Source organism: Natrix helvetica (assembly GCF_964273705.1).
Source record: "Natrix helvetica genome assembly, chromosome: 6".
In the NCBI taxonomy this organism is placed as follows: domain Eukaryota; kingdom Metazoa; phylum Chordata; class Lepidosauria; order Squamata; family Natricidae; genus Natrix; species Natrix helvetica.
The window spans coordinates 44,172,935-44,198,684 of NC_138553.1; the positions used below are offsets into that span (position 1 = coordinate 44,172,935).

Here is a 25,750-nt window from a genome sequence, read left to right on the forward strand (position 1 = left end):
CTCCATAATGGAGCAGGCCTCATTAATGGACTCCTCAGCCAGAGAAGTGCAGGGAGACCCAAGAGATGCTCTAGAGGGATTGGGCGAAAACCCAAAGTCGTCTTCCCCTGCCAGGGATGGGGACCTATCCCGCTGGGGAGTGGGAAGGGAAGGGCCTGCAATCTCCTCCATGGGTGGAGAGGGATCCCTTACAGGTCTCTGGGCCGATTGAGCTCTTTGGAATTGCTTTTCAGGGACCCTTTGGCGTCTCTCAGCCATCTTCTCTGCAGACCTGGACACCTTCTTGGGCTTGGGCTGCTTCTCCTTGGATGGGCCCCCAGCCCCCTCACCCTTAGTAGCAGGGTTGAGCCTGATGCGCTTACTGGTGGTCGGTCCCACCTGGGAGTTGGAATCGGCCTCCGTGGTGTTAGCCATGGTATCAGGCACTGAGGTAGAACTGGCTTGTTGAGCAGAAGAAACAAGACTTCAGGACAGAATATGGGAACTGAATGGCCTCAGAAAACAGTCAATGTCCCAGGTGACAGAGAAAATGGGAGCTAAATGTCCTGAGAAACAGTCAATGCCCCAAGAGATAAAGACAAGGACAAAATGGCGCCGATCAGAATGTGCCCAAGGCGCTCGCAGATCCATGCTAGATTGAATATCAGGGGATGGCCAAGCAATAGCCAAAATCCCTGCAGTCACCCATTTGGAAGTCCTAGGGAGGGGGAGGCCTGTCTGGAGACCTGGAGCAAGGCCAAATAATTAGAGCCCCTCCCGGCGGCGATCTTCAAAGGAACAGGCATCAGCGGCTTGAAACGGCTCAGAATAAAGCATGCAAACTTTTTTCCTGTCCAAAATGGCCGCCTCATGCCTGGAGCGGCACCGAGGAAGCTGTCGGCTTTTCGAAGGCTCAGGAGAGCCTCCGGCTATCAAAAAGTCCTCCGACAGTGTTTTAGGGGGTTTCTAGCTGTCTACCTGCCCCCGAGGCTAGTCAGCAGCCGCTAAGGAGCCCTCCCACCATGTAGCTGCAATTGCGGCAGCGCGGAAGCCACCCACACTCCAGGCAGCCTGTTCCGCGCGTCAGAATTCAAGCCAGGCACTTCCGTTTCCGCTGCTGATCGCGACGGGCAGGCTCTGCTCGCCCCGCGCTCTCCTGGTGGGCCCCTCACCCCTTGGGGGGCACAGGACGCCCCCTAGATGCTCCTGCCGAAGGGGCGGCACCGCGAGGGATCCCCTGAGTCGGCGGCAGCCAGGGCCCCCCCCCGCATCGCCCTAGGCATCAGGAAGCATGATGGGGAGGCGCTCCGGCGTCTTCGTGAGGAGGCAGCTGGAAGAATGAGCGATCAGAAGGACGCGGCTGCGGTGCGGTGGAAACTTCTCTCCATTCCCTTTGCCTGCTTGTAAAGAAATTGCCAGCTAATTAAAACTCTCTTTCAACTTGGTTTGGAGAAGCGTGGCTGGAGGGAGGGGGATTTCCCCCCCCTCGGACAGGCGGCTGTAAACTCTTTTCGCTCTCAGCCCTAGGGGAGGAGGCAGGGGGAGAGCCAACTAATGACGCCACGCTCATAGCAAAGGTGAATTTCGGACTGTAACCCTATAAATGAAATGATGATCTGAAAACTTTGGAAACTTTGAAAACTTTTTATTATGCCTCCTAACCCCGAAGCTGGCAGGGCAAGATGGCACACTTCCGTTGTCTTTAGAACTTCAGGCTTCCGGTCTTTGTCTCCGTGCTACTCAGACAAATCTCTTGTTGATTTGGATTTTTTGGATTCCCTGGAGTGAAAGACTTATTACTCCATTGCCAGAAAGTGTGACCAGAAAAATCTCCTTCTGCCTGGACCTTTAGTCTCCTGAACTCTCTTGGCGGTTCTACCCCTCTGACTGATCTTTCTCTGTATTGACTCTGAACTCTTTATTGTTCATAAAATGTCACGTAAAACACCACCACCTGGGAAGCCCGGCTTTGCTGCCTCTGCCCCGACATCTACAACATCTAGTCCCAGTACACAACCAATGATAACATCTTTGATGCAGCCTAAAACTACTGAGACTGATTTTCAACAAATGTTTCAACAAATCCTAGAGGGACAAGAGGAGATAAAAAGGCAATTAAAAGAGATGAAAGAAGAACTTAAAGAGAACCAGGACCAGACCAGTAAAAACTCACAGAGACTGGATCTTTTGGAGGGGGGGACGGCTGAGATGAGGGGGGGGGATGGAAGGGGTGCAAAAGGGGAACAAAGAGCTTGAGATCCAACAGATGAAAATAGAATTTGAAAGAATGTCCTTTTACCTTAGATTTCAAAATGTGGTTGAGACAGATGATGAAGATATAAGGGACATTATGACAAGCATTTTAGCTGAATACATTCACAAAGAGAAGCAACAGATGGGGTGGGAACTAGATCTGGTTTATAGAGTAAATTCTGCATATGCTAGAACACACAATGTACCCAGGGAGGTACACATTAAATTTCTTAGAAAGACCACAAGAGATGAAATCCTGAGTGCACAAAGGGGGCAAGTTCTGAAATACCAAGATAGGGAAATAACCATTCTGAAACAGATCCCCAAGAAAGTGAGGGAGAAAAGGAAAAACTATTCGCAACTAGCGAAGAAACTTTACCAGAAGGGGGTGTGGTTCAGATGGCTGATGCCTGAAGGTATGCTAATATTCTGGGAGGATACAAGAATTAGAATTAACACAATCATAGAGGCACAGGCCTTTATGGAAAAAAATAAAGCACTCCTAGATAAACCAGATGATCTTGCACTAGACATACAGGACATGGGAGGGGCCGGAGCTCTGCCAGCGGGGGGAGAAGGGGCAATACCAAGAAAACTCAGATCACAGAAATGAGCAAGAAAATCTGCTTGATATAAAGTGATTGAAATTATTACCTGAATTTATATGCTGACTAAATATTGCTATTTTGTATTGAATTTTGTCTAAATGTATACTATGAGTATGGGGGGAGGGAACACCTGCCGCACACTGCAACTGCCAAAATTTGTAACCTTTTCCATTACCCCTTCCCTTTTTATTCCCTAAAAATCAATAAAATTTTGTTTAAAAAAAAAAAGAATTCAAGCCAGGCAATCCACACTTCTGACAGTTAAGAGGAAACAATTAAGAGCTAAAGAAACCTAACTAAACTATGTACAAAAATAACAAAGGCTACATTGCACTGAATTGGAGAGTTCAGTTCACAAGGACTGGATCTCCCCAAGATACATCCTTTTAGGGCAACTGAGTTTTTTAAACTGAGCCTCTGAGGGGAGCAAGAGGGGTGGCTACACAAACTTTGAACTCAGTCCTTGGGCAGCAAGCTGAAGTTAACCCATGCTTGGACACTCCAAGCAGCACCTAGGAGAACAGATGGATCCTTCCTAACTGTTAGAGACATGCTGATTCCTAAGATTATATTTTAAGTTACCAGTATTTTAGAAAACATACTGTTTACAGATTATATTTTTCTTGCCCCAAATCTAACTCTACTCTAACTATTTAGCAGATAATTAGTGGATTTTGTTGTTTTTCTCAAATGTTTCACTTTAAGTTTCCACCAAATTCATACTTCATTTTCATATCAGATAAAAACTGGAGGTTAACTATTTCTAAGTTTACAAAATTGACACTTTTAAGATTTTACAATCAGCTTCTATCTACATTAATATTCAGAATACGGTATGGCTGTATTTATTAATGGCTCAAATTTACCCCTCTAATATTTTGCAACATTAATCTAGCACATCATCATAACTGCTCTCTAGAAAAGGAGAAATCGATGTAGAGTTATGTATTACTTTTATAGCATCCCTGAACTTAGAACAGAAAGAATTGTGGCCTCTAACTATTCCTGAAGTACAGATAGTCCTTGACTTACAATCACAATTAAGCCCAACATTTCTGTTGCTAAGCAAGACTGTTAAGTAAAATTTGTCTCATTTTATGACCTTTTTGACATAGTTGTTAAGTGAATCACTGCAGCTGTTAAGTTAGTAGTATGGTTGTAAAGTGAATCTGGCTTTCTCATAAACTTTACTCATCAGAAGAATGCAAAAGTGATCATGTGACCTCAGGACATTGCAACTGTCAAAAATATGAACCAGTTGTCAAACATCTGAATTTGGATCATGTGACCACAGGGATTTTGCAACAGTCATTAGTGTGAAAAATTGTCATACATCCCTTTTTTCAGTGCATTGTAACTTTGAATGGGCACTAAACAAATGGCTGTAAATTGAGGATTATTCATAATCTTGTCCAACTGTCATGTACCGTGTTTCCCCGAAAATACGCCAGGGGCTTATATTTTTTTGACCCACGAAATATGGCCTTGGGCTTATTAAAGGGGAGGGCTTATTATTTTTGGGTTGCCGGGCGGCTGCTCCCTTGTGACTGGGTTCCCGAAGAGCCGGGCATAGCCTCAGGGTCGAATGGCTGTGTTGCGCTGTCGCAGCAGCAATGCAGCAGCCATGAGGTGACCAAGCTTATGAGCAGCCGCCCGGCAACCCCCCTTTCCAGCCGTGTATAGTGCCGCTGGCCGACCTAGCAGTACCCGGAAGGCACCAATCAACGCGAGCGCCTGTTCGCCGCCCTCCGCCTCCCGCGGCTCGGTGCCTTCGGAATGCCCCTAGGTGAGTGAATGGGGCTCTGCATGGCTGGAGAGGGGAGTTTTGCAGCGGCTTTTCCTCTCCCCGCTCGCGCGAAGGGCATCTGCGCTGCTGGCGCCGTCCGCCGCTTGGTTTTTTTTTTCAAAGCACGGAGGATGGATGCCGCTCTGGAAGTACCCTCTATGGTTGTGGGCTGCAGATTGTACAACCATAGAGCGTACTTCCAGAGCGGCATCCATCCTCCGTGCTTTGAAAAAAACCCCAAGCGGCGGACGGCGCCAGCAGCGTAGATGCCCTTCGCGCGAGCGGGGAGCGGAAAAGCCGCTGCAAAACTCCCCTCTCCAGCCATGCAGAGCCCCATTCACTCACCTAGGGGCATTCCGAAGGCACCGAGCCGCGGGAGGCGGAGGGCGGCGAACAGGCGCTCGCGTTGCTTGGTGCCTTCCGGGTACTGCTAGGTTGGTCAGCGGCACTATACACGGCTGGAAAGGGGGGTTGCCGGGCGGCTGCTCATAAGCTTGGTCACCTCATGGCTGCTGCGTTGCTGCTGCGACAGCGCAACACAGCCATTCGACCCTGAGGCTGTGCCCGGCTCTTCGGGAGCCTGCTCGCAAGAGAGCAGCTGCCCAGCAACCCCTCCCCCTCTTCAGCTGGGCACAGCGCCGCTGACTGACCTAGCGGTACCCCGAAAGCACCAAGCAACGCAAGCGCCTTTGCCCCCACCTCATTCCCGTGGCTTGGTGCCTTCGGGATACCGCTAGGTCAGCGAGCGGTGCTCTGCCTGGTCGGAGGGGGGGGGATTGTCCAGAAGGTTTATTTTCGAGGGTGGGCTTATATTTTTGCGCAGGCGAAAAATGTCGCAAGGTTTTAGTTTCAGGACAGGTTGTATTTTCGGGGAAACACGGTATTACATGACTACTTTTTAAGGAAATGAGTGTATTATGAACAAAAATGCTTGCCAAACTTTTTGAGTAATCTGAAGATGATACAACTGTTTTCCAAGACTCTCATAAACAGAAATAATTTAAAAAGTGGAATGATTTACATGTATAAGTGATTTTCTACAACAGCTAAAAATACATTTTTGGAATAGTATATAAATGTCTGTGGTACATCATTCCCATAAATATTTTCTTATATATTTTTCTACATTATTTCAATAATGGAAATAGGTGCAAAATAGCTGCACATCCATTTTATTGCTTATTCACATTAAGTCTGACAGAGTCTACATGGTAGATATATGCAAAATGTTCCATTTCAGGGATAAAATGTTCTGGAGAACATAGATCAAGCTATTGTAGGGAGGTACAATAGTCTTCTTGAGGTGAATGTTTCTAGGATGGACTTGTTGTTTATCCATGAACATGCACTGCAGGTCCAATAATTATACTATGGATGGATTGTATTATCTCCTCCTCTCAAAAAAAGCAGGTATGGGACTTGGTTGTCCTCCTAGACTCCTGGTTTCTGTTGAAAGAAAGCAGTCTTGAAAATTATTGGATCATACCTGGTACAGCCAGATTAGCATGACCTGGAGTTGAAATGGAACATTCTGGACTTATATATATATATATACCAAATGCACAGGCATCAGATTGGCTATGCTCACTTATTTGTCTAGAATTAAAAATGCATTGCTAGGTATATAAAAACTGAAGTACAATGTTTGTTTAAAATAAAAAGCATATTTGATAAAATAAACACACCGGTCAGTAGCTCTAAACAATACTTACCTACACAGTTACCCACCCATGGACAGTGATGATCAAACTTCGCTATACATCGATTGCATACACCACAATGTTTGGATCTCACTGGCTTCCGTATCTGTTTGACAGATTTTAATATGCATAGTATATAAGAAAAGCTTCACAAATATATATGAAGTTTTAAATATGCAGGGTTACCAAGAATTGTAGATTTGATTTTTAGATTTTAAGCCTATTTCGCTATGTAGCTATGTATGAGACAGAGATAAAGATAATGAGAATATTAATTTAAATCAGAGTTTCTTTTTAAAGTTTCTTTAAAAGAATAAAGATAATTTGAAACTGATATCTGGATAAGAAATAGACAAACATAAACTGGACTTCTGTCCCTCTTCACTAGTTCTTTCTTTAAGCTGTAAAAAACAGAAGCCCAATGTTGTGACAGGCTTGTGGAAAAAAGACAACTTTAATAATAATCTATTTTACTAATTAATAATGAAATCTTAAGAAAATTTATTGTTACCTAAAGATCAACTAATTGCCCATGAATAATAAATGTTAAGCTACAAGGGAAAAAAATTCAATATTTTCAATATTACGCATGAGCATATTTCCTCAAAACAAATTTATATCATACATACGAATGAAGTAAAATATTATTGTAGGAAGTACAAAATTAAGCCTTAATTTCTTAAACTAAAAATTATATAAAGTGTCTCAAAACTGTCAAGATTAACATTCTTCCACCTGCAGTGCCATACTTACTTTTTAGTTCCTAAATAGAAGTATATTTTGCAGAAATTGTAGGAGTTTCTGCAATAGTCCTATATACTCAATCACTCAAAAAGCATCCAAATCTGATACATCATGATTGTGCTTTTTCTGCTTTAGTTGATGGTTCAGATTAATCTTAAACTCATATGCTGCATAACTAAACTCCACACAAAAAGCATAGTGCATATGATTTACTGAACTATAATAAAGCTGTAAACTTCATCTGTATTTGCTGATAGAAATATATTCATAGTTCATGGTTAATAGTTCACATTTAGACTATGCATACTGAACATTAGGAGAGAAAATAAGCTGCAGAAAGGGAATATCTACATATCAACGAACCCTTGTAATAGTCTGAAAGTTCCCTTGATCTAAAGGAAAAATGAAAGAAGCAGGCTTAAGACAGAAAATGTATGATGCAGTCTAACCATTATCTGAGACCCAATATGAAATATGCTATACGTAATCATAAAGGTATTGTAGTTACATTGACAATATGGAAGTAGAATGAGGCCAATAATTTAACAGGTGGACTAAAAATGTTAAATTATCCACAAAAGTAACAGGAAAGTCTGCAACAGTAACTGAATTGAACTGAATATTTATTACAATTTATATGCTACTCCATTTCAAGGGACACTGAGTGGTTTGCAGCAATACCATAAAATTAAAAACAAAAATACAATTATAACCATTGAGTTCAACGTGCCACCATTCAGAGTATGCATTTCGTAAGAGCCATGTTTTGTTTTTGCTTTGGCTTTTCAACAAAAAGATGATTCAGATATTTGAGGACGAGCTATTTCAAATGATAGGAGCTATCAATAAGACTTGAATCGGGAATCCCTAAAATGGGATCTCTCAGTGATAGAATCCTGAACAAGTCAAGTCTTCTCTCCTAAATCTTATTGGGCAGTTCAATTCAACTTGGAGAAGGCAGTTTCAGTGATACCAAGGTTCTGTGCCAGGTAGTGGCAAAGAGCACTTGAAATGTACCCAGAAGCTAGCTGGTAGCCAGTGTAGCTCTAATTGTAGCATTACTGCATGGGCAAATCTTGATGCACCTATAACTATCCACCTGCTGCATGTTAGACCATATAGCAGGCAGCCCTATGTACAACACATTGCACGTGCAATAAATTGGTGGCAAGGGCATGAATGACTGAGAAATCCTCCAGATCCAGGAAAAGCCACAAATCGAGCATGAAATGAAATGGTACAAAGATCCTCATGGCCACAGCCCCCATCTGTTGTTAAAGTGGGAACCATGACTGAGTGCTATCAAACATCCAACAATAATAGCCATGTGTTTGCTCCCGATGGGACAGTTTCCGTGAAAGAGCTGCTTTGTGATCAGAATCCTTCTGACTTATGGTTCTTGCAAAAATGGAAGCTATGGCCCGAGGGACCAACCTTAAATGGGATGCTCTTGCAATGGTGTCTCAGTCCCAGATTATTGCTTGAATGCATTACTGCAAGGCATTCAATGGTGCTAGTTCTGAACTGGTGCTGAGAAAGCAGCTTATTAGCTGGGGAAACTTGCTATGTGAGAATTACACATATCCTTAGGCTGTTCCACTGGCTACACAAGCCAGTACAAAATTTTATTTGAAATGCTAGTTAGTATCTATAAAACCCTATATGGAATGGCACAGAAATTTCTGAGATCACTTTACCAAGCATGATTCTGCCCATTCTAGCCTGACAATCTAGAAAAGGTGAAAAATCAATCTCTTTTTAAATATTGCTTATATTATTTTTTCATCCTAGTTCCAATCCTAGTGACTAAGAAAAGTATTCAAAGCTAAATAAATAAATCTAACCCTAATCCTGTAGTTTCATATGGATTTCTCTATAGAGCTTTTTGTCTTGAAAAACTTTGAACTTCTGGTAGAGCCATCTGCCAGAATTTATCTAGCTAATTTAATATGGTTCATTACAAAATGTTACATATATTTAAATTCAAATTTCTAACAAGAGTCACCCAAACTATTTTTCAGATGTTGCAGCTTCATCAGTATGAAGACTCCAGTGAGGAATCTTGATATCCTACTTTAAGTCTCATATCAACAAGAATACTGATACCGCTCTTTATGGTTTTTATATGTCTGAATTCTAAATGAACAAAAAAATGACTTATATTCTATGTGAATATATCCTCTTGCAATCCTAAAGTATACATTTTTTAAAACATTCAACATTAAAATGTTTTGTTTAAATTCAAATAAGTTGTGTCTATATGTATTAGGGAAAAAGTATATTACCAAGCAGGTACTGCAGAATATACTGAGATCCAAGCTTCCTGTCTCTGCAAGTTCCACTATTGTCTGTAGAAAAATAAAACAAAAAACATATTAAATCTTTTAAGAACTGACTTTATACCTATTATGTACATTTTTATAAATAGACATATTAGCATATAGATCATCTGAGTACCAGATAAGTAAATCAAATTGTGTAATTTCTGCTGCTTGGATGCCAAGCTATTAAAGCATGTTAACATTGATTCTAATCAGCTGTGTTTGTTGCTAGATTGAGCCCAATGAAAGGATTGTTATTATTCAGTTCTATATGTTTTGTATCAGTCACTAGAAAGACTGTCTGCAATTCTATGAGTCTTTTAAACATTTAAATTTCAATTAACACAATATTGTTAAGGTTCATAAGGTCACAATTTTTTTAGTGGGTCTCATAATTATGAGCAACATTACTGTTGTTTTACACTCAAAAAAATTGGTTATTTACCATTCATTTTAACATATTGGGTGATGTCACTATGGATTTTAAACTGTAAATGTAACAATGTCAATTTTTTTTATTACTTGCTGTTAGCTTTTATATTAGTATTGAATATTATTATAATTAAACTTCTGTGTTCTACCCAACAACTCTGAAAATTTCACATATAACCAACATTAAAAGGAATAGAATAATGTAACAAATACAAGAACAAGGAAATAAAAGGTGACAAACTGGACAGGAACAAAAATAAACACATATCACCTACAGGAAACCTACAATCACTGCTATTAATCATGGCAATGCATTATAAAAATGTTCAAGAAAGCGAATAGATATTCAGGTAAAATACATTTAATACCAGAAACGTAACCCCTAAATAACAATTCTGCCAACATTATAGCTGATTCAGTGTCCTTTGCTAATATTGCTGTTGTTTAACTTTATATATAAAAGGACTTCTGTAATGTGGAAAGAGACAATAACCAAGTACCAAAGCTTCTCTGACAAATGCATTTAGAGACAAAAAGATAAAGGTTAAAGAACTCGGCCCATAATCTCCAAGACAAGGGATGGGAGGAAACTGAGAAGACATCAAACTTGTGATATAAGGCTGAAATTATACTATATTCAATCAAGAAAGAACCTTCAATCAAGAAAGGAACTATACAATCAAGAAACTACATTTCACTATTTATTAACAAATACAAATCTTGTTACCTTTTTCTTTTGTTCTTCTGTGGCTTTAATCATTCCTGGATCTGATTTCCAGGACTTTCCAAAATTATAGAAAAGTGCAACACTATTAGCAAGAAATGGAAGGTGGATAAAAAGAAAACTGAGATGTACAATCATTAAGGAATGTAAATATATGTTCAAATTAATGTAAGTTTTATTTTAAAAATATCACAGTGTCTTTCAAAGCAAAGTTTTTAAATTAATTTAATTTACCAGTACTGTAGATACCAAAGAGTGTTCCTGATACAGGAAACCGTCTCATAACCAGGCCTGAATCCTGACTGGAAGAGGTCTAGATCAGTGGTCCCCAACTTTCCTGGATCCATGGAGCAGCAGCAGCAGTGGCGATGTTCGTGTGCATAACCTAGCTCCCATGCACATGCAATGAAGTTTCACACACTTGCTTGCCACTTGTACAGTCCAGTTCCCAACAGGCTGTGCACCAGTACAAGTCCATGACCCGAGCATTGTGGACTCCTGATCTAGATAATCTGGACCCTCTGAACCTGCCAAGCACCACCTTTTTATCACTTTCCCTAAGAAGGGAAGATGGGAAACTGGAAAAAATTCCCATATAAAATTGGGTTGCCAATGCTCTACTGTTTTCAGCTCTTACTCAAGTTTACCCAAAAAATCTCTACCAAATGTGATAATCAATGAAAAAGGGAGAAAACCTATGGAATCTAGGAAAAGGAAGATACTAAAAGGAGAGGTCCAAGAATTTTATAAACCACTTTGGACAAATTTCATTTTGCCAGGTAAATGTTGCCTAGTGTTGTGCCTGGAATAATTTAAACCAATGATTTTATAGTTTTTTTTTAAACCATTCTTATTTCTGTTGTGTATTATCAAGGAAAATCTGCACTATTCCCTCCTACACACTTAAACAGTCTTTCTGGCATAATTGCTGAGATCAAGAGAAAGGATATCATTCCAAAACCAGAAAAACCACGTCACATACATCCAAAATTTTGTTGCTAGGTAGATTCCAAGAGGCAGAGCACTATGCATGGAGTGATCAAAGAATGATCTGTAGGACAGAGAAATATCACATAATGGATTAGTATACATGCTACATTAAGATTGAAAATTAGGCTGGTCAGATGATATATCTTTTCTATCCTGCTCTATGGAGTAGAAAGTTGGTCTCTGACAGAAAGCTACTTGAAGAGTCTAGAAGCATTTGAAATGTGGAATTACAGACAACTGTTACTTATAAGCTGGGTCGACAAAACCAGAAATAAGGTGGTGATAAGCTGCCTGGCAAAGCCAAGGAAAATTATCAAAACCTAAAAAAGCAAAAGTTCAAATATTTTTGACATGTGATGCGGCACCCAGAAAAATACGGCATACTTCACTTAATCCTCAAGGGAAAAATTGAAGGCAAATGAGGTCCAGGCAGAAGAAGAACATCAGGTCTTCAAAATCTAAGGGATTGGTTTGGACAAAACTCAGCAGCACTTTTTTGTGCGGCTGTTGATAAAAATAGGATCGCCAACATGATTGCCAACGTACAATGACGGATATGGCACAAGAAGACACATGCTCCATATTCTTGCTTGCTGGAAAATAGTTGAATCTGTTTAAAAGGTCATGTAGACTAAAATAAAGATTGTTTCCCTGGAATGAATGAATATATGTATGTATGTATGTTTTGTATGTATGTATGTTTTCATAGATTTTCATGGGTGTAGGTATGCTGGTCATGTTGTATTCGGGTCTTTTCCCGTGTAAGATTCCTGTGTAATCTGTGTAATCACGGGAAAAGACCCGAATACAACAAGACCAGCATGTATATATGTGTGTGTGTGTGTGTATGTATGTATGTATGTATGTATGTATACATTTATTTATTTATTTATTTATCAGTACAAATACAACACATATATGTATATATGTATACACACACACACACACACACACACAAATTGATAAATGCTTGCCAGGTTCACAACTGATTGATTCAGAAATTGCATCTGTTCAGCCTGCGATCTTCACATGATGTATCAATTAAGCCAATTTCAAAACTAGAATCTACCATGACTGATGCTCGGAATTAACAGTGTTATGATTAATTTGTCCAGCAAATATATCAACACCAGCAACCATCTGGATGAATTTTGAAACATTTGTCCAGTAAAGCTTACAAATGTTATGTCAATTTGCACACTCAAAAATTGCACACATTCTCTCTTTCTAAAATGATCAACGAAAAAGTAAGAGAAAGAATAATACTAAGAAGAGAGAATGGGTGTTGGTGCTTACCTGATACACCCTTTCTCAGGATGGTGGAGACAGCAGCCATGCATGGGTTAACTCTGTCAGTATCCAATACGACTGAGTCTACAAATAGTGACATCATAGCACCTGAGGTAGCTCCTCTCGCTTTTGACGAAGTTGAGTAGTAGATTGCTGTGCTGTATGTGATTGATATTGTATGCTCATCTCTCCTATTGACCACATATAGAATTAGGTCCACACAAAACATTAGGGTGGGGATGGCTGCTGTCTCCACCGTCCTGAGAAAGGGCGTATCAGGTAAGCAACAAAGCCCATTCTCCAAAGTTGGTAGAGATAGTAGCCATACATGGAACATACCAAAACTTGGCCTGTCCATGGGTGGGACCGTGCGTACACCTAAGTGTCCTGTGTGGGAAGGACTTGTTGTAGGACTCGTCTTCCAAAGGCTGTGTCCGCTAATGCATACTTGTCTAGCTTGTAGTGGCGGATGAATGGAAATGGTGTAGTCTATGTGGCTGCCCTGCAGATTTCTTCTACCGAGGCCTGTGTTGCCCAAGCTGCTGGGTGTTGAGTGAGCTGTTATGTTTTATGGTGGAGCCAAGTGATGAGTTGCTTTGCTTTGGCGATGAAGGATCTGATCCAGAGCCCTATGACTGAAGATGAGGCCTTATTAGTCGTGTGAAAGGAAACAAAAAGGGCCTTGTCAGAATTCAGCAGTCCTGTTGATATAAACCCTAAGGGCACGGCACACGTCCTGGGTATGCCACTTTCATTCGAGTCTGTGAGTTGGATTGGGGCAAAAATTAGGCAGAATCAATTCTTGTGATCTATGGAAAGCCGAGTTTACCTTGGGGACGAATGTGGGGTGCAGCTGGAGAATGACCCTATCTGAGTGAAACACACACAGATCGTCCCTGATGGAAAGTGCCGCCAATTCCGAAACATACGTCGCTGAGGTGACGATGACCAGAAAGGCCACCTTCAGCGTGAGATGCTGTAACGAGATGGACCTCAAGGGTTCAAAGGGATGTTTGGTGAGAAGTTGTAAGAATTCTAGGACGTTGGTGATGGATGCTCTGAGAGGAATAATGTCCCGTTGATTGCACCAGGTGACAAAGGTCAGCCAAGTGGTGTTGTAAATCCTATTAGTGGAGGGACATCGAGATGCCTGGATTGTCCGAATAACCTTGCTGGAGAGGTTTGCAGCTATTAAGGTCACCTGCTGAATCTCCAGGTGGTTAGCCGCATCCATTGAAGTTCAGGGTGAGGGATTGACCCTTGATGGAGAAGTGATTTTGACATGGGAAGTCGCCATGATGAGCCCACTGATAAGTTCACCAAGTCCGTGAACCATGGCCGGCGCGGCGATTGGTGGGCAAGTTCCGCCTCCTCCTCTAACATCTTGCGTATGACCTTCTGGATCAATGGGAAGGGAGGGAAGGCATATAGGAGCCCGGGGAGCCATGGCACTGAATGCATCTGTCCCTTCTGACCCTGGTGTCATGTAAATGTGACAGCTGATTGTTGGACTGTGTGGCAAAGAGGTCTAGTACTGGAACTCCATACCTTCTGGTCAGCTGCGTGAAGATGCGATGGTTCAGGCTCCATTCCACTGGGTCGATCAGTGTGCGACTCAACCAGTCCGTCCGCGTGTTCTATATGCCTGAAATATTTCTGCGTGGAGGGAGAACAGGTTGATTTCTGCCCAAAGCCCCAGGTGAAAGGCTGACTCCATGAGGGAGATGGCCTTCGCCCCCCCTTGGTAATTGACACGCGCCTTCGTGGTCATATTGTCTGTGAGAATCAGTACCTGGGTATTGCGCATGGAGGACCGAAAGTGAAGGAGGGCGAGATGGATTGCCCTCAACTCCAGCCAATTTATGCTGTGAGTTTGGTCAGAATGGAATCACAGACCCTGGGCCACCTGAGAGTTGAGGTGAGAACCCCACCCGCTCAGATTGGCGTCGGTCATGAGAGTGAGACGCTGGGGTTCCCTGAAGAGAGACCCTTGGGCAATGGCCAGGGACACCCACTACTCCAGCGATTTGACCACTTCTGGAGTCCTTACTTTTACAGAGAAGCAGCTGCTGTTGGTCTTCTGATATGGTAACAGGAACCACTGGAGGCAGCAACTGTGGAGACGTGCCCATGGAACGATGGTGAAACATGAGACCATCTTCCCCAGTAACTGAGAAAGTTGGATCAATGGAACCTGTTGCTTGCTCTTCACTGCGTTGGCCAGGTCCCAGAGGCTGGGTTGCCATTCCAGAGAGAGGAAAACTCTCTCTTGGACAGAATCTATCAGGGCTCCCAGGTGTACAAGATGGGAGGTGGGCACTAGATGACTTTTGTCTCGATTTATAGAGAAGCCCTGTCCTGAAGCACTAGAATAGTGGTGTGGAGGTCCTGGAGAGCCTGATTGTGTGATCTGGACAGCAACAATATGTCGTCTAGATAGCACAAGATCCTTATGGGTCTGGCTCGAAGGTGGGCTGCTACTATTGCTAGCAGTTTGGTGTATACTCTTTGGGCAGATGACAGCCCGAAGGGGAGGGCCCTGTATTGAAAATGGTTGCCTTCGTAAATAAACCGCAGGAACCATCTGTAATTCTTGTGGATGGGGACGTGGAGGTAAGCCTCTGTAAGGTCCACTGAGGTGAGGAGGTCGTTTTTGTGAACACTCTCCAAGATGGACAGAAGAGAATGCACTTTGAACTTCCTGTATCTAATGAAACAGTTGAGAAATCTGAGGTCGAGGATCGCTCTCCATGCCCCCGAAGACTTTGTCACGATAAAGAGATGAGAGTAAAACCCTTGTCCTGCCTAGCCTGGAGGCACAGGTTGAATGTGGAACAGGTGCTGAATATTCTGCTCCACTAGGTGGCACTTGAGAGAGTCCCTGAACACCGGGCATGTGACAAAGTGGTTCCGGGGACTGGAGAGCAGGTCCAGGGATAGGCCAAATCTGATGGTGGACCTGACCCACGCGTCATTGGTGATGTCGTCCCAAAGATCTGCCAAGGCCGCTAGATGTCCCCCTATGGGCAGACACTCTAGGCAGTCATTTCTGTCTCTTGAAGGGGCAATTGAAGTTCCCTCAGAACGATTTCCTAGGGGGGACTCGTTGTCCACTTCTTCCTGATCTGTCTGAGAAGGAGGGTCCCTGTCTAGGAGCGGCCTGATGTTGTGGACGGGAGTTTGCATAAACCCCGTCCTGTCCTTGAAAGAGTGGCTTGCGATAAAATGACTGAGCCCGCCCATCCAGCTTTTTTGAGGCAGATTGACTTTCCGTTTATCCTTAGATTTGACTAGCAGAGGTTCTAACTGAGGGTCACATAACAGATTAGTGGAATATGCTGAGGAGGCAGACCTCGCATCCGCCTGCCATTGTTTTAGCCACAGGAGATGTTGCGTGGTAATTGAGGATGCAATGGACTTAGATGCAAAGTGGGCCGCATCTAGGGCCGCATCTGCTGCATACTCCAAGGCTGCTTTCAATTTATTGATGTCTCTGCGAGCCCTGGAATCCCTGGGGAATATTCTCTCCTGGAGCTGCCTCAACCAAAGGAGAGCGGCCCTGCTGAAGAATGAGGCCGAGTTCGAAGCACGGAAGCCCATGCCGAAGCTTGATGCCCTTTAACGAGTGTTTGCTTGAGCCTTTTGTCCTCAGGACGAAGTGCATCCTCAGGGGCAGCAGGAGCCGCATTTGGGGAAGACAAACTCACCACTGGGAGATCAATAGAAGGTATCTTGAACGCCTTGGAGAGCTCTGGTCCCACATTGTAGAGACATTTGTCCAGGGTATTTGGAAGAAGGACTGTACCTGGAGATACCCACTGGTGCTGGACCACATCAAGGAATAGCTTGGGTGAGGGTATCACATCCTTCTCTACCTTGGGTTGGGCAAAGAGGGGGTCCGTGGTGTCCATCCTGTCAGGATCAGCTCCCTGGGATGACTTGGGAGCCGGGATACCCACTATCTTCTTAGTCTTAAAGACGAGAGAGCGAAAAACAGCAGGTTTAAATAAGCTCACAAAGGTAGGTGGGTTTGGAGGCAGACCCTCATCTTCTGACAGATCCAAATCTCTAATAGGACATTCCTTCTCTCCAAACACAGATGGCTGGGTAGACGAGCCAGGAACCTTGCATGACGAAGATGCAGAACTCTCTCTGTCTCTGTGTTGCCTGCTGGAACCAGAGGAAGTCCTACGTGGAGTAGAATGGGAAGATGATTTATGTTGGAGGCCTGCTGCAATGCCCCGTTCAATGGCATCTGAAATAATGGTTGCCATATCCGGGGTACAGGGGTGAGATAGGAATGGAGGGCTTCCAGAGTCTTGAGACAAGAGGTCTAGTTCAGGAGTAAGACTCCTATCATCCCCAGACCCCTCCTCACTGAGGTTTAGCTCCCCCAGGCCCCTAGTATCCTCAGGGGAAGCAGCAGGTAACAATTTCTCCTCAGAATCTGATGACAATTCAGCTGGGGGACTAGTCTCAGAGACCCTTTGAGACTGGGAAAGGTGAGGGGACGCCATGTGCTTGGATTTCTCCTTGGCCTTCCTTGGTGGGGAGATCTTATTAGCTTCCCCAGATGAGGTCTTGCGAGTGGGATCAATTTTGGAGCCTTGGCAGGGCACCCGGTGGGAGATATCTCTGGGGCTGCCTTTCTCTTAGAGGCCTGGTGCCGGATGGGCCTGCTATGGGGCTTGGAGACATAGGAGAAACTGAGGGCACAGGGGGATCCTGGCTAGAAACAGAAGTCATGGCCTATACTTACGGACCGTTGATGCCCCCAAATGGCTGCCACACGTTTTGCTGCCCAAACAAAATGACCCCTGAGGTAATATGAGCCTCTTGGGGCCAAGCAGGACAGTGAGGCCTCTCCGAATGTTGGCGGCAAGCAGCTGCGGCGTTCCTACACCTGCAAGAGCAGCTGGCGGCAAATGCGAGGTCCGCGGAGCGTTGGGGGCTAGTGATGGTGATCGCAGTGCAGTGGCAGCGGCGGTTCTAGGGCCAAGCGTGGCAGTGGCCTCAAATGGCCGTTGCCTAGGGCGGTGGCTGAAAGGCGAAGGCACTGGTCTGAAGCCTCCTGCAATGCAAGTGGAGCTGGTAGGCTGATGAGCTGGCAAGAGGCAGAAGCTACAGAGTTACTTCGTGGGACTGCCTCCTGCAGTGAAGCTGCCGAAGAGAGCGCTCGCGCCCCGCCTGTAACATTTCCACCCCTGCCTTCTCGAAGTCCAATTAAAGGCAGGAGATCACTAGAATATAATTTAGTAGATTTTTCCAATTTAATTCGAATTAATTTTGTTTAAAGTTGGAAGAGAGAACAATTAGCACAGCCAGTCCAAGACCGACTGAGTCTAAAAAGCAGGAGAAGCTACCTCAGGTGCAATGACGTCACGATTGTACACTTAGTCCTATTGGATAATGACAGAGTTAACCCATGCATGGCTGCTGTCTCCACCAACTTTGGAGAACTGGACAGGGAAACAAAGAAGTTCTTCATATATTACAAAAAATATTTTCACTACTACAAGAAAAGTGTTTTAATTCATTAATAAAGAGAAATCAACGTTTATGGCTAACAGACAATCAAACCAAAATTGTGAATAAGGAATCACTTTTGATTAATTTCTTCATAGTCATACTGCAAGATGGAATAATGATTGATACATTGATTGAACTGGTAAAACTCCCACTGAAAGCTACATTATGAATGCCAGTTGTAGCATTGACGATGAGCAAATATGACATTAGGATATAAGAACATAACAGCACATTTCCTTACAGAGACATTTAATATTTTCCATGTTTCATTATCTGTGCTTAATATTAATGTATAAAGAAAGAATTAAACTAGCATTTAATGTATTTGACAGGATATTACATAATAAGCAAATCAACTTTTGAGGGTACCTACTTGGAAAGAAACTGAACCATAGCCCAAACACCACCATACATTAGTCCTTTGATTAGCCAAGAATCAATATCAAGATCTGCTATAAATCCGACCAGCCAAATAACTAGGAATGGTGTTCCTAGCATCACCTTCTGACGAAATTCCTACAAAAAATAGTAAATATTAATTATTCTATTTTTTTTAATGAAGCACTGCAAAAATATAATTTTCACTCTATTTCACAGTAACTTTAATTTTAAAAGATCAAAGAAGAACTATGTTCAGTGAAATATATGAGGCATGGTCAGTCACTTCTCCCCAGTAGGAAAAGTTATTTTTTAGAAAGTCAATTTAAAAGATGCAAAAGCACAAGATTTCAAGTACCTCTTGACATCATCTCAAGAAATTGCATGTCAACAAAACCAAAGTTTATCAATTTTTAAATATAGTTCTCACCTTATCAGCCCTCAGCTTCCTGAGAAAAGATGGATTGTCATAACCTTTTGCTTGCCTTGCCTCCTGTAGATGATTTATCATCCAAACATTTTTTCTTTGCTTTGCTAAATCAAGTGGTGATTCTCCCTATTAAAATATAAAAAGATTTAAAATAATGTTAGATTAAAAGTGGAAAATATGTAACAATTTCATTTAAAATATTATTTAAAAGTGTTATAAATATTAAATCAGGTCATTATATTATGTAGTTCACTAGTCTGGAACACGAGGCTCTCTTCCACATATTAACAAGCAGCAGAGGCAAAGAAAAAGTCAATTTCATCAGCTAACAGGATTTATCTAACACGTTTGTGTATTATCAATATCTCATGTAAATGTTTACTCTATACATTAGATCAGCGGTGTCAAACTTGATTTCATTGAGGACCGTATTAGAGTTGTATTTGACCTCAGGGGCCAGTGTGGTTGTGGCCAGCTTGATGTTTCTTGTTTCGGGGGCTTCTGTGGTGGTCTGAGTGCTCTGCCAGTGAAAACAGGCTCCCGAGCTCCATTTTCAACTGTGACAGCCTCCTGCTGCCCTCTGCCAGTAAAAACAGAGCTCGGGGGGGCGTGGGCTCCCTTTTTGCTGGCAGAGGGAGGCAGGAGACTGTCGCAGCCAAAAACAGAACCTGGGAGGACTGTGCGCAGTCCTCCCAAGCTCCATTTTTATTGGCAGAGGCACCACAGGCGAGCCCTTTGCTGTTTCTAGGACAGCCCTGCGGGCCAGATCTAAGAAACCCGTGGGTCGGATCCTGCCCCTGGGCCTTGAGTTTGACACCTCCAATAGATTGACTGCAAACCAATTGGAGATTAACGTATGTTTTAAGCATCATTATAAGGGATGTAATAACATTCTACCCATCAATTTGCTCCCACCAAATGTTCACATTTTTCACTAAATATATGTGCTAGTGCATATATATGCTTTTGCACACCTAGATTCTATCAGCAGGTTCTATGTATTTTTCATGCATAAAAATTACAGATTTCTCTCTCTATGGGCATTTTATAAAGATTAATCCAACAACTGAGCAGTTGGGAGTTTTTCATTATTTACAGATAGTTCTTGACTTACAACTCTAATTGAGTTTAGAATTATGGTTGTAATTTGTTGAAGTTGTAAATCAAGGCATCACATGACTGGACCTGATTTTTTTTTACATTTTTTGCGGCAGTCATTAAGCGAATGCAGTGGTTAAATAAATGCCGCAAACAGTAAGCAAATCAATTTTATTCAAGGAGCTTTTTGCCAGAGATTAGAAATGCCGGAAACATGAAAAAACACTTATAAATTCTGGCCATTGGACCACAGAACAGCAAACTGCTGTAAAGGTGAGCCAGTTGTCAAGCACCCAAAATACAATCACATGACAGCAGAGGATGGGGCTTGCAGCTATCATAACATGTTGTAAGTAGCTTTGGGGGATCTGTTGTAGCTTTGAAGAGTCCCTAAATGACCACTTGTAAATTAAAGACTACCTGCTACTATTAGTATAAAACTTAAACTATAAGAAATGTTTTAGCTTTCAAAATCATTGCTATAACAGATCTAAGAAATAAAATTAATAATGAATAATTTTCATCCTTCTTCTGAGATACTGCATAATAGGTCCTGATCACTTTAATCTGCAAGTCTCATAAATTTTGCACAATGTAACAAAATGTTTTGAGATTGTGGCAATCTCTTTATATAATTCATCATGAAATACAAAAATCCTTCCAAGGCCTAGAAAATTAAAATAAACCTGCAATACAATTTTCTGTCAGAGACTTGGGACAAATCAGTAGACCTCATTTACACCTAAAGAAAGAAAGGTTCTTATGGAACAGAGGAGGCAAAGGACAACCAACTGAAGGTACCTTCAGCTCCAGTTTTGCACTCCTCCTCTCTTCTACTGAAGGTAACTCCCTCCTAAACAAATATTCATGGAAGCTTGAAAAATGGTTGAATCCTCTATCGTTTGGCCCCCGCCTAAAAAAAAATGAAACAGGTACCAGAAACTGAAATTTACCCCGAAAAGGTATAAATCCTTAGAAACAAAGTAAAAATTGCAAGGATTACACATATGTACTCCAGCATCAATAGAAACTAGATATACAGCGAAGTAGGTAGTTAATTTCTATTGGTAGGATTTGAACACAAAAGCTCTGGGTACTGGTATCAAAATCTTAGTCAACAAATCATCATGAGAGACAGCAACAGAAATAAAAATCAGCTCACAGTATTTTATAGTTCTTAGGAAGAGTTTCCTTGCATTTCCACTATTCATTTAAAAAAGTACTTCAGCAAACTTCCAAGATATTGGGAGTTTACCCCTCCCTTGAAACATCACATGCTTCAAGGAAATCAATACCTATATAATCTGGATATGACAGGTTGGACAAAGCCAAACTCCCTCTGGTTCACCTTTTCATTGTAGTTCTACCTAATACAATTTCAGACCATTCAAATATAATAATAATTTAAGACTGCTTAATTGCTTTGGTCCCTGAAGACAAACTAGAACACTGCAACAACTTAGCCCCAAAATCTGTTCACTGGAGGATGAAGTTTTATACAAATGTGGTAGATGATTCCTAACTAGCCTACTAGAAAGTACAGAATATAGAAAGGACAGTTCAATGTCTTGCTACTTTATTTTAGTTAGAGAAAATGTTAGAGAAAGAAGCAGAAATAATCTATGAACTTCTAGAGCAGCAGGAAATACCAGTACTCTTTTTTATGTACTAAAATGCAACAGTCTGAATTGTAGTTTTTCTTTTCTACCTCAGTTTTAATATCAGAACCATGCATTTGGAAGCATGTGAATAGAGCCAGGTTAAGTAGGAAAAAGAAAGCATAAAGTCCCAGTTTCCAGGCAGAACTCTTAATCTGAATCACAAATACATTACGGAAGGGTTAAAATAATTTATCTTTCTCACCTATCCAGTTAAAAGTAAGTATCTATTTATTTATTTGTATCCTGCCTTTATTATGTTTACAAATAACTCAAAGTGCTGAATATATTCAACAGACCTTTCTCCTCCTATTTTTCCCATAACAACCACCTTATGTGGTGAGCTGACTGAGAGAGAGTGATTGGCCCAAGTTCATCCAACTGGCTTTCATGACTAAGGCAGGACTTGAATTCGCGGTTTCCTGCTTCCTAGTCTGGTGCCTTAAACACTAGACCAAACTGTCTCTTGGTATAGTTGGGGGTAAATTAAAATCACTTACGTGGAAAGAGCAAAGATTTTGTATATTTGAGCATTCTGACCAGAAGCTAAGATACAGTACTATGTTTCTCAGGTGGAAAAACTCTGCCATGCAAAGACATAGACGAAAATCTGATTTAAATTTCATGTAAAATAAAGAATAATTTACAGACTGAATCTGACTGCCCAAAGAATTGTCTCTGTGAATTGGCTACCTATATGCAAACATTTGGTTTTTAAAAACAAAAGAAAGAATGGATTCAAGATTTTGTAATATGAAGTTATAACTCAGTCTTATTTTTATGCCAGGATGTTCAGATATCAGGAAAATAAGTAGTAAGAATGTTGGGTTGTGTAAAACATTATCAATTATAATAGAATTATTAATTATTCAGAACTGAGAAACTGAGAAAATGAAAGAAAGATTAGTGGTAACCATAAACAAGACAATAACAACTACCTTATGCTCACACAGAGGCATCTCTGCCATAACATGAATTATTTTAGTCCTTGTTTTCCTTTCACTTTCTATAGTGTAAGATAAATAACTTTTGCCCTATGGCTCTTTCCCTAAAAATGGAAACCTGTAGCTTTACAAAAAGAAAAAAAGGCACAGTATCACAAAGCAAACATACAGCTTTAAATGAAATAATATTTAGCAGTGACATCCATATCTTGATCAATCAGAGCCCCTTCTCCATTAACTGGAATAATCTGGGAATCAGACTTTCATAATGATTGAGGCTGGCAGGACTGGAGCCAATGGTTCCAGAAAGATATATAATGTGTCTCAACTACTTGAGGCTACGAAGAGACCAAGTAAATATCTGTTAAATTGAAATGGCAAGAGTTTATAATTTAGAGGATATAGATCTATAAGCTCTCTGTGTTGCAGTAGACAATTAATTACTTTTTATGAGACCTCATTCTTCACTGATATCTACAATGAAAATACAACTCTAAGTATCTAATGTCTGAGACGCTAGGCTAGAGCTGATATACTGTAATATACTGTTGAGTCTAGATGCTTGATTGTTCTCAGTGCTATGAGCAAAGAGTTGTTACCCTATGAGCTGAGGATTACCATGATGGTTACAGTTACCCCCACTATCAAGCAAGTTACCAATGCCTTGTTTCAATATGGTAGTCCACATGTTATGATAGCAATTGGGACTGGGATTGCCATCAATATGCTATATCATCATAAAGTGTGAAGCCACATAACCACATCAGTTAGTGATGGCAATCCTGGATGCCATTGTAACCCCAGGACCCACATGGCTGTTAAGTGGAAAGCAATGGCCAGGCAAAGAGGACAGAATATGGGTTGGCAGCAGGGGGCTCTTTGAGGAAAAAAAGCAGCAGGAGTGACTTATTAGAATGACTTCCAACCTTCTTTGCTAACAATCATGTGAAACAGCTGACTCCAATATCATAATTGTGAGCTGTAAACCTCGATCTCAATCAATGACCACAGGGACGTTGAGATGGCCAGAACTTCAAAGGTCAGTCATAAGTCCATTTTTTCAGCAATGATGTAACTTTGAAAACTTGTAACTTAAAGACTACTTTTTTTAACAGAATCAAATGATGATAATAGATGATAATCAACCAGATGATAAATCAGTTAGCTCAACAAGTAGGATTAATAGACCAAAGCCAGTGTTAGTTTTAACAGTCCTGACCTGTTTAACAGGAAATAGAAATGCAGCAATTACTAGAATATGCAAGATCAAATCAAAAGGCTTGAAATTTGACTAATCTGGTACAACAGGGGTGTCAAAGTGGCGGCCTACAGGCCAGATGCTTCACGTGCTGGCCAGGCCCACCACCAATTTAGCAAAGAGGAAAAAAGTTGCGATACATCATATGACCATGCATCGTTGTGATTTTGACACCCCTGCAGTTTAATAACTGTGAACACAATCAATCCTTCTGCAAAGAAACAAATGGCATTCCATGCTGGTCTATGATCATAATAAAGATTTCATCTGATTTGCAAGTGGCTTTCAGATCTTTACTATGAGAAAGAAATGTAAGATGGAAAACCTGGTAAGCTATATAAATATCCTTTTGCAAGAATTACTTTATTTCTAATTAATAGCTTACTAAGAAATGTGCCCTTTGATTTATATGTGAACCTTCTAGTTAATGTATCATTTGGATAAAGCAAAATAATACTTAGGATCATCCAAAGGAGATTAGAGCCCTTTGTGGAAAAAGAGATGCCAGATGTTCAAGCTGACTTTAGAAAGGCCAGGGTATATGAGAAATTGTAGTTGATGCATGTACTGTAGAATAATTGAGAAATCAAGGAATATCCAAAAGAAGTCACTGTTGGTTATAGAAATGCTTTTGACTGTGACCATCACATCATGCTATGGAACATGATTAGAAAATATGTGCATCTCAGAACTCCTCATTGCCCTCATTAGAAAACTATATACGGGTCAGGAAACCACAGCATGAACAGAACATAGTGAAACAGATTGGCTCCAAGTTGGTAAAGGAGTAATATCAATAACCTGCATTACACTGATGGCACTATTCTGGTAATGAAAAATACAAAGAATTTGCAAGCTTTAGTGATAAATGTTAAGGAGCAAAGTAAAATAAATAAATAAATATAAAGAAGACTAAACAAATGACAACGGGTAGAATAACTAGTCTTAGAATTAATAATAACAATATGGTAGATGGCTTTTGCCTTTTAGGATCAACTTTCAACAGTAAAGGAACAAGCGCTTAAAAATACACTGCAGACTGGCGTTAGATGGAGTAACTATGTACGCCTTGGAAAATATTTTTTAAAAAGTTTTTTTATTTTAATTAAACAAAAACACAAAAAAAGAATCATCCTTCATTACATCTTGTAGAAAGCGTGTCGATTGGTTACAGATAACTTTTATGCATTTCTTCCACAGTCATTACTTATAGTTCATATTAGATTATACACTTTAAATCAAAAATCTTTGTATATCTTACTATCAATGTACAATTCTCATTTGACTACAATTATTTGAACGTGCTTTTACCTCAAATAATTCATACTTAAAGACACAACCACATAATGGCGTTCATTAGCTATTTCAAAAATCCTCCAATAACATTACACCTTTGTGACATGTTCTAAGTAAAAGTCAATTAATAAAGTTTCTAAACTTTTTTTCTTTTTTTTTCCAACTCACTCTTTGGAGTTTGTATCCAAGTTTATTTTGCCGAAACCAGAGCATATATATATTATTAAACAATATCCATTGACATTTCCTTGTTGTCATTATAGTGAGCTAAAAATCATTTACTATTTACTAGTTTGCCAGTACATGTATCCATTATCATTTCATTATTGTTA

The 25,750-nt window shown here is 41.1% G+C and overlaps 1 protein-coding gene across 1 annotated transcript in view; it reads right to left on the bottom strand.

Moving 5' to 3' along the window:
* Positions 1–25,750, bottom strand: part of ZDHHC17 (zDHHC palmitoyltransferase 17) — a 76,706-nt gene that overhangs the window by 12,132 nt on the left and 38,824 nt on the right. Inside the window, exons 8-13 of the mRNA XM_081958590.1 lie at positions 19,165–19,290; positions 18,730–18,872; positions 11,496–11,598; positions 10,551–10,673; positions 9,356–9,418; positions 6,339–6,432 (exon numbers count right to left, since the gene is read on the bottom strand). Coding sequence (XP_081814716.1) covers positions 6,339–6,432; positions 9,356–9,418; positions 10,551–10,673; positions 11,496–11,598; positions 18,730–18,872; positions 19,165–19,290 — 652 coding nt within the window. The remainder of the gene's footprint in view (positions 1–6,338; positions 6,433–9,355; positions 9,419–10,550; positions 10,674–11,495; positions 11,599–18,729; positions 18,873–19,164; positions 19,291–25,750) is intronic.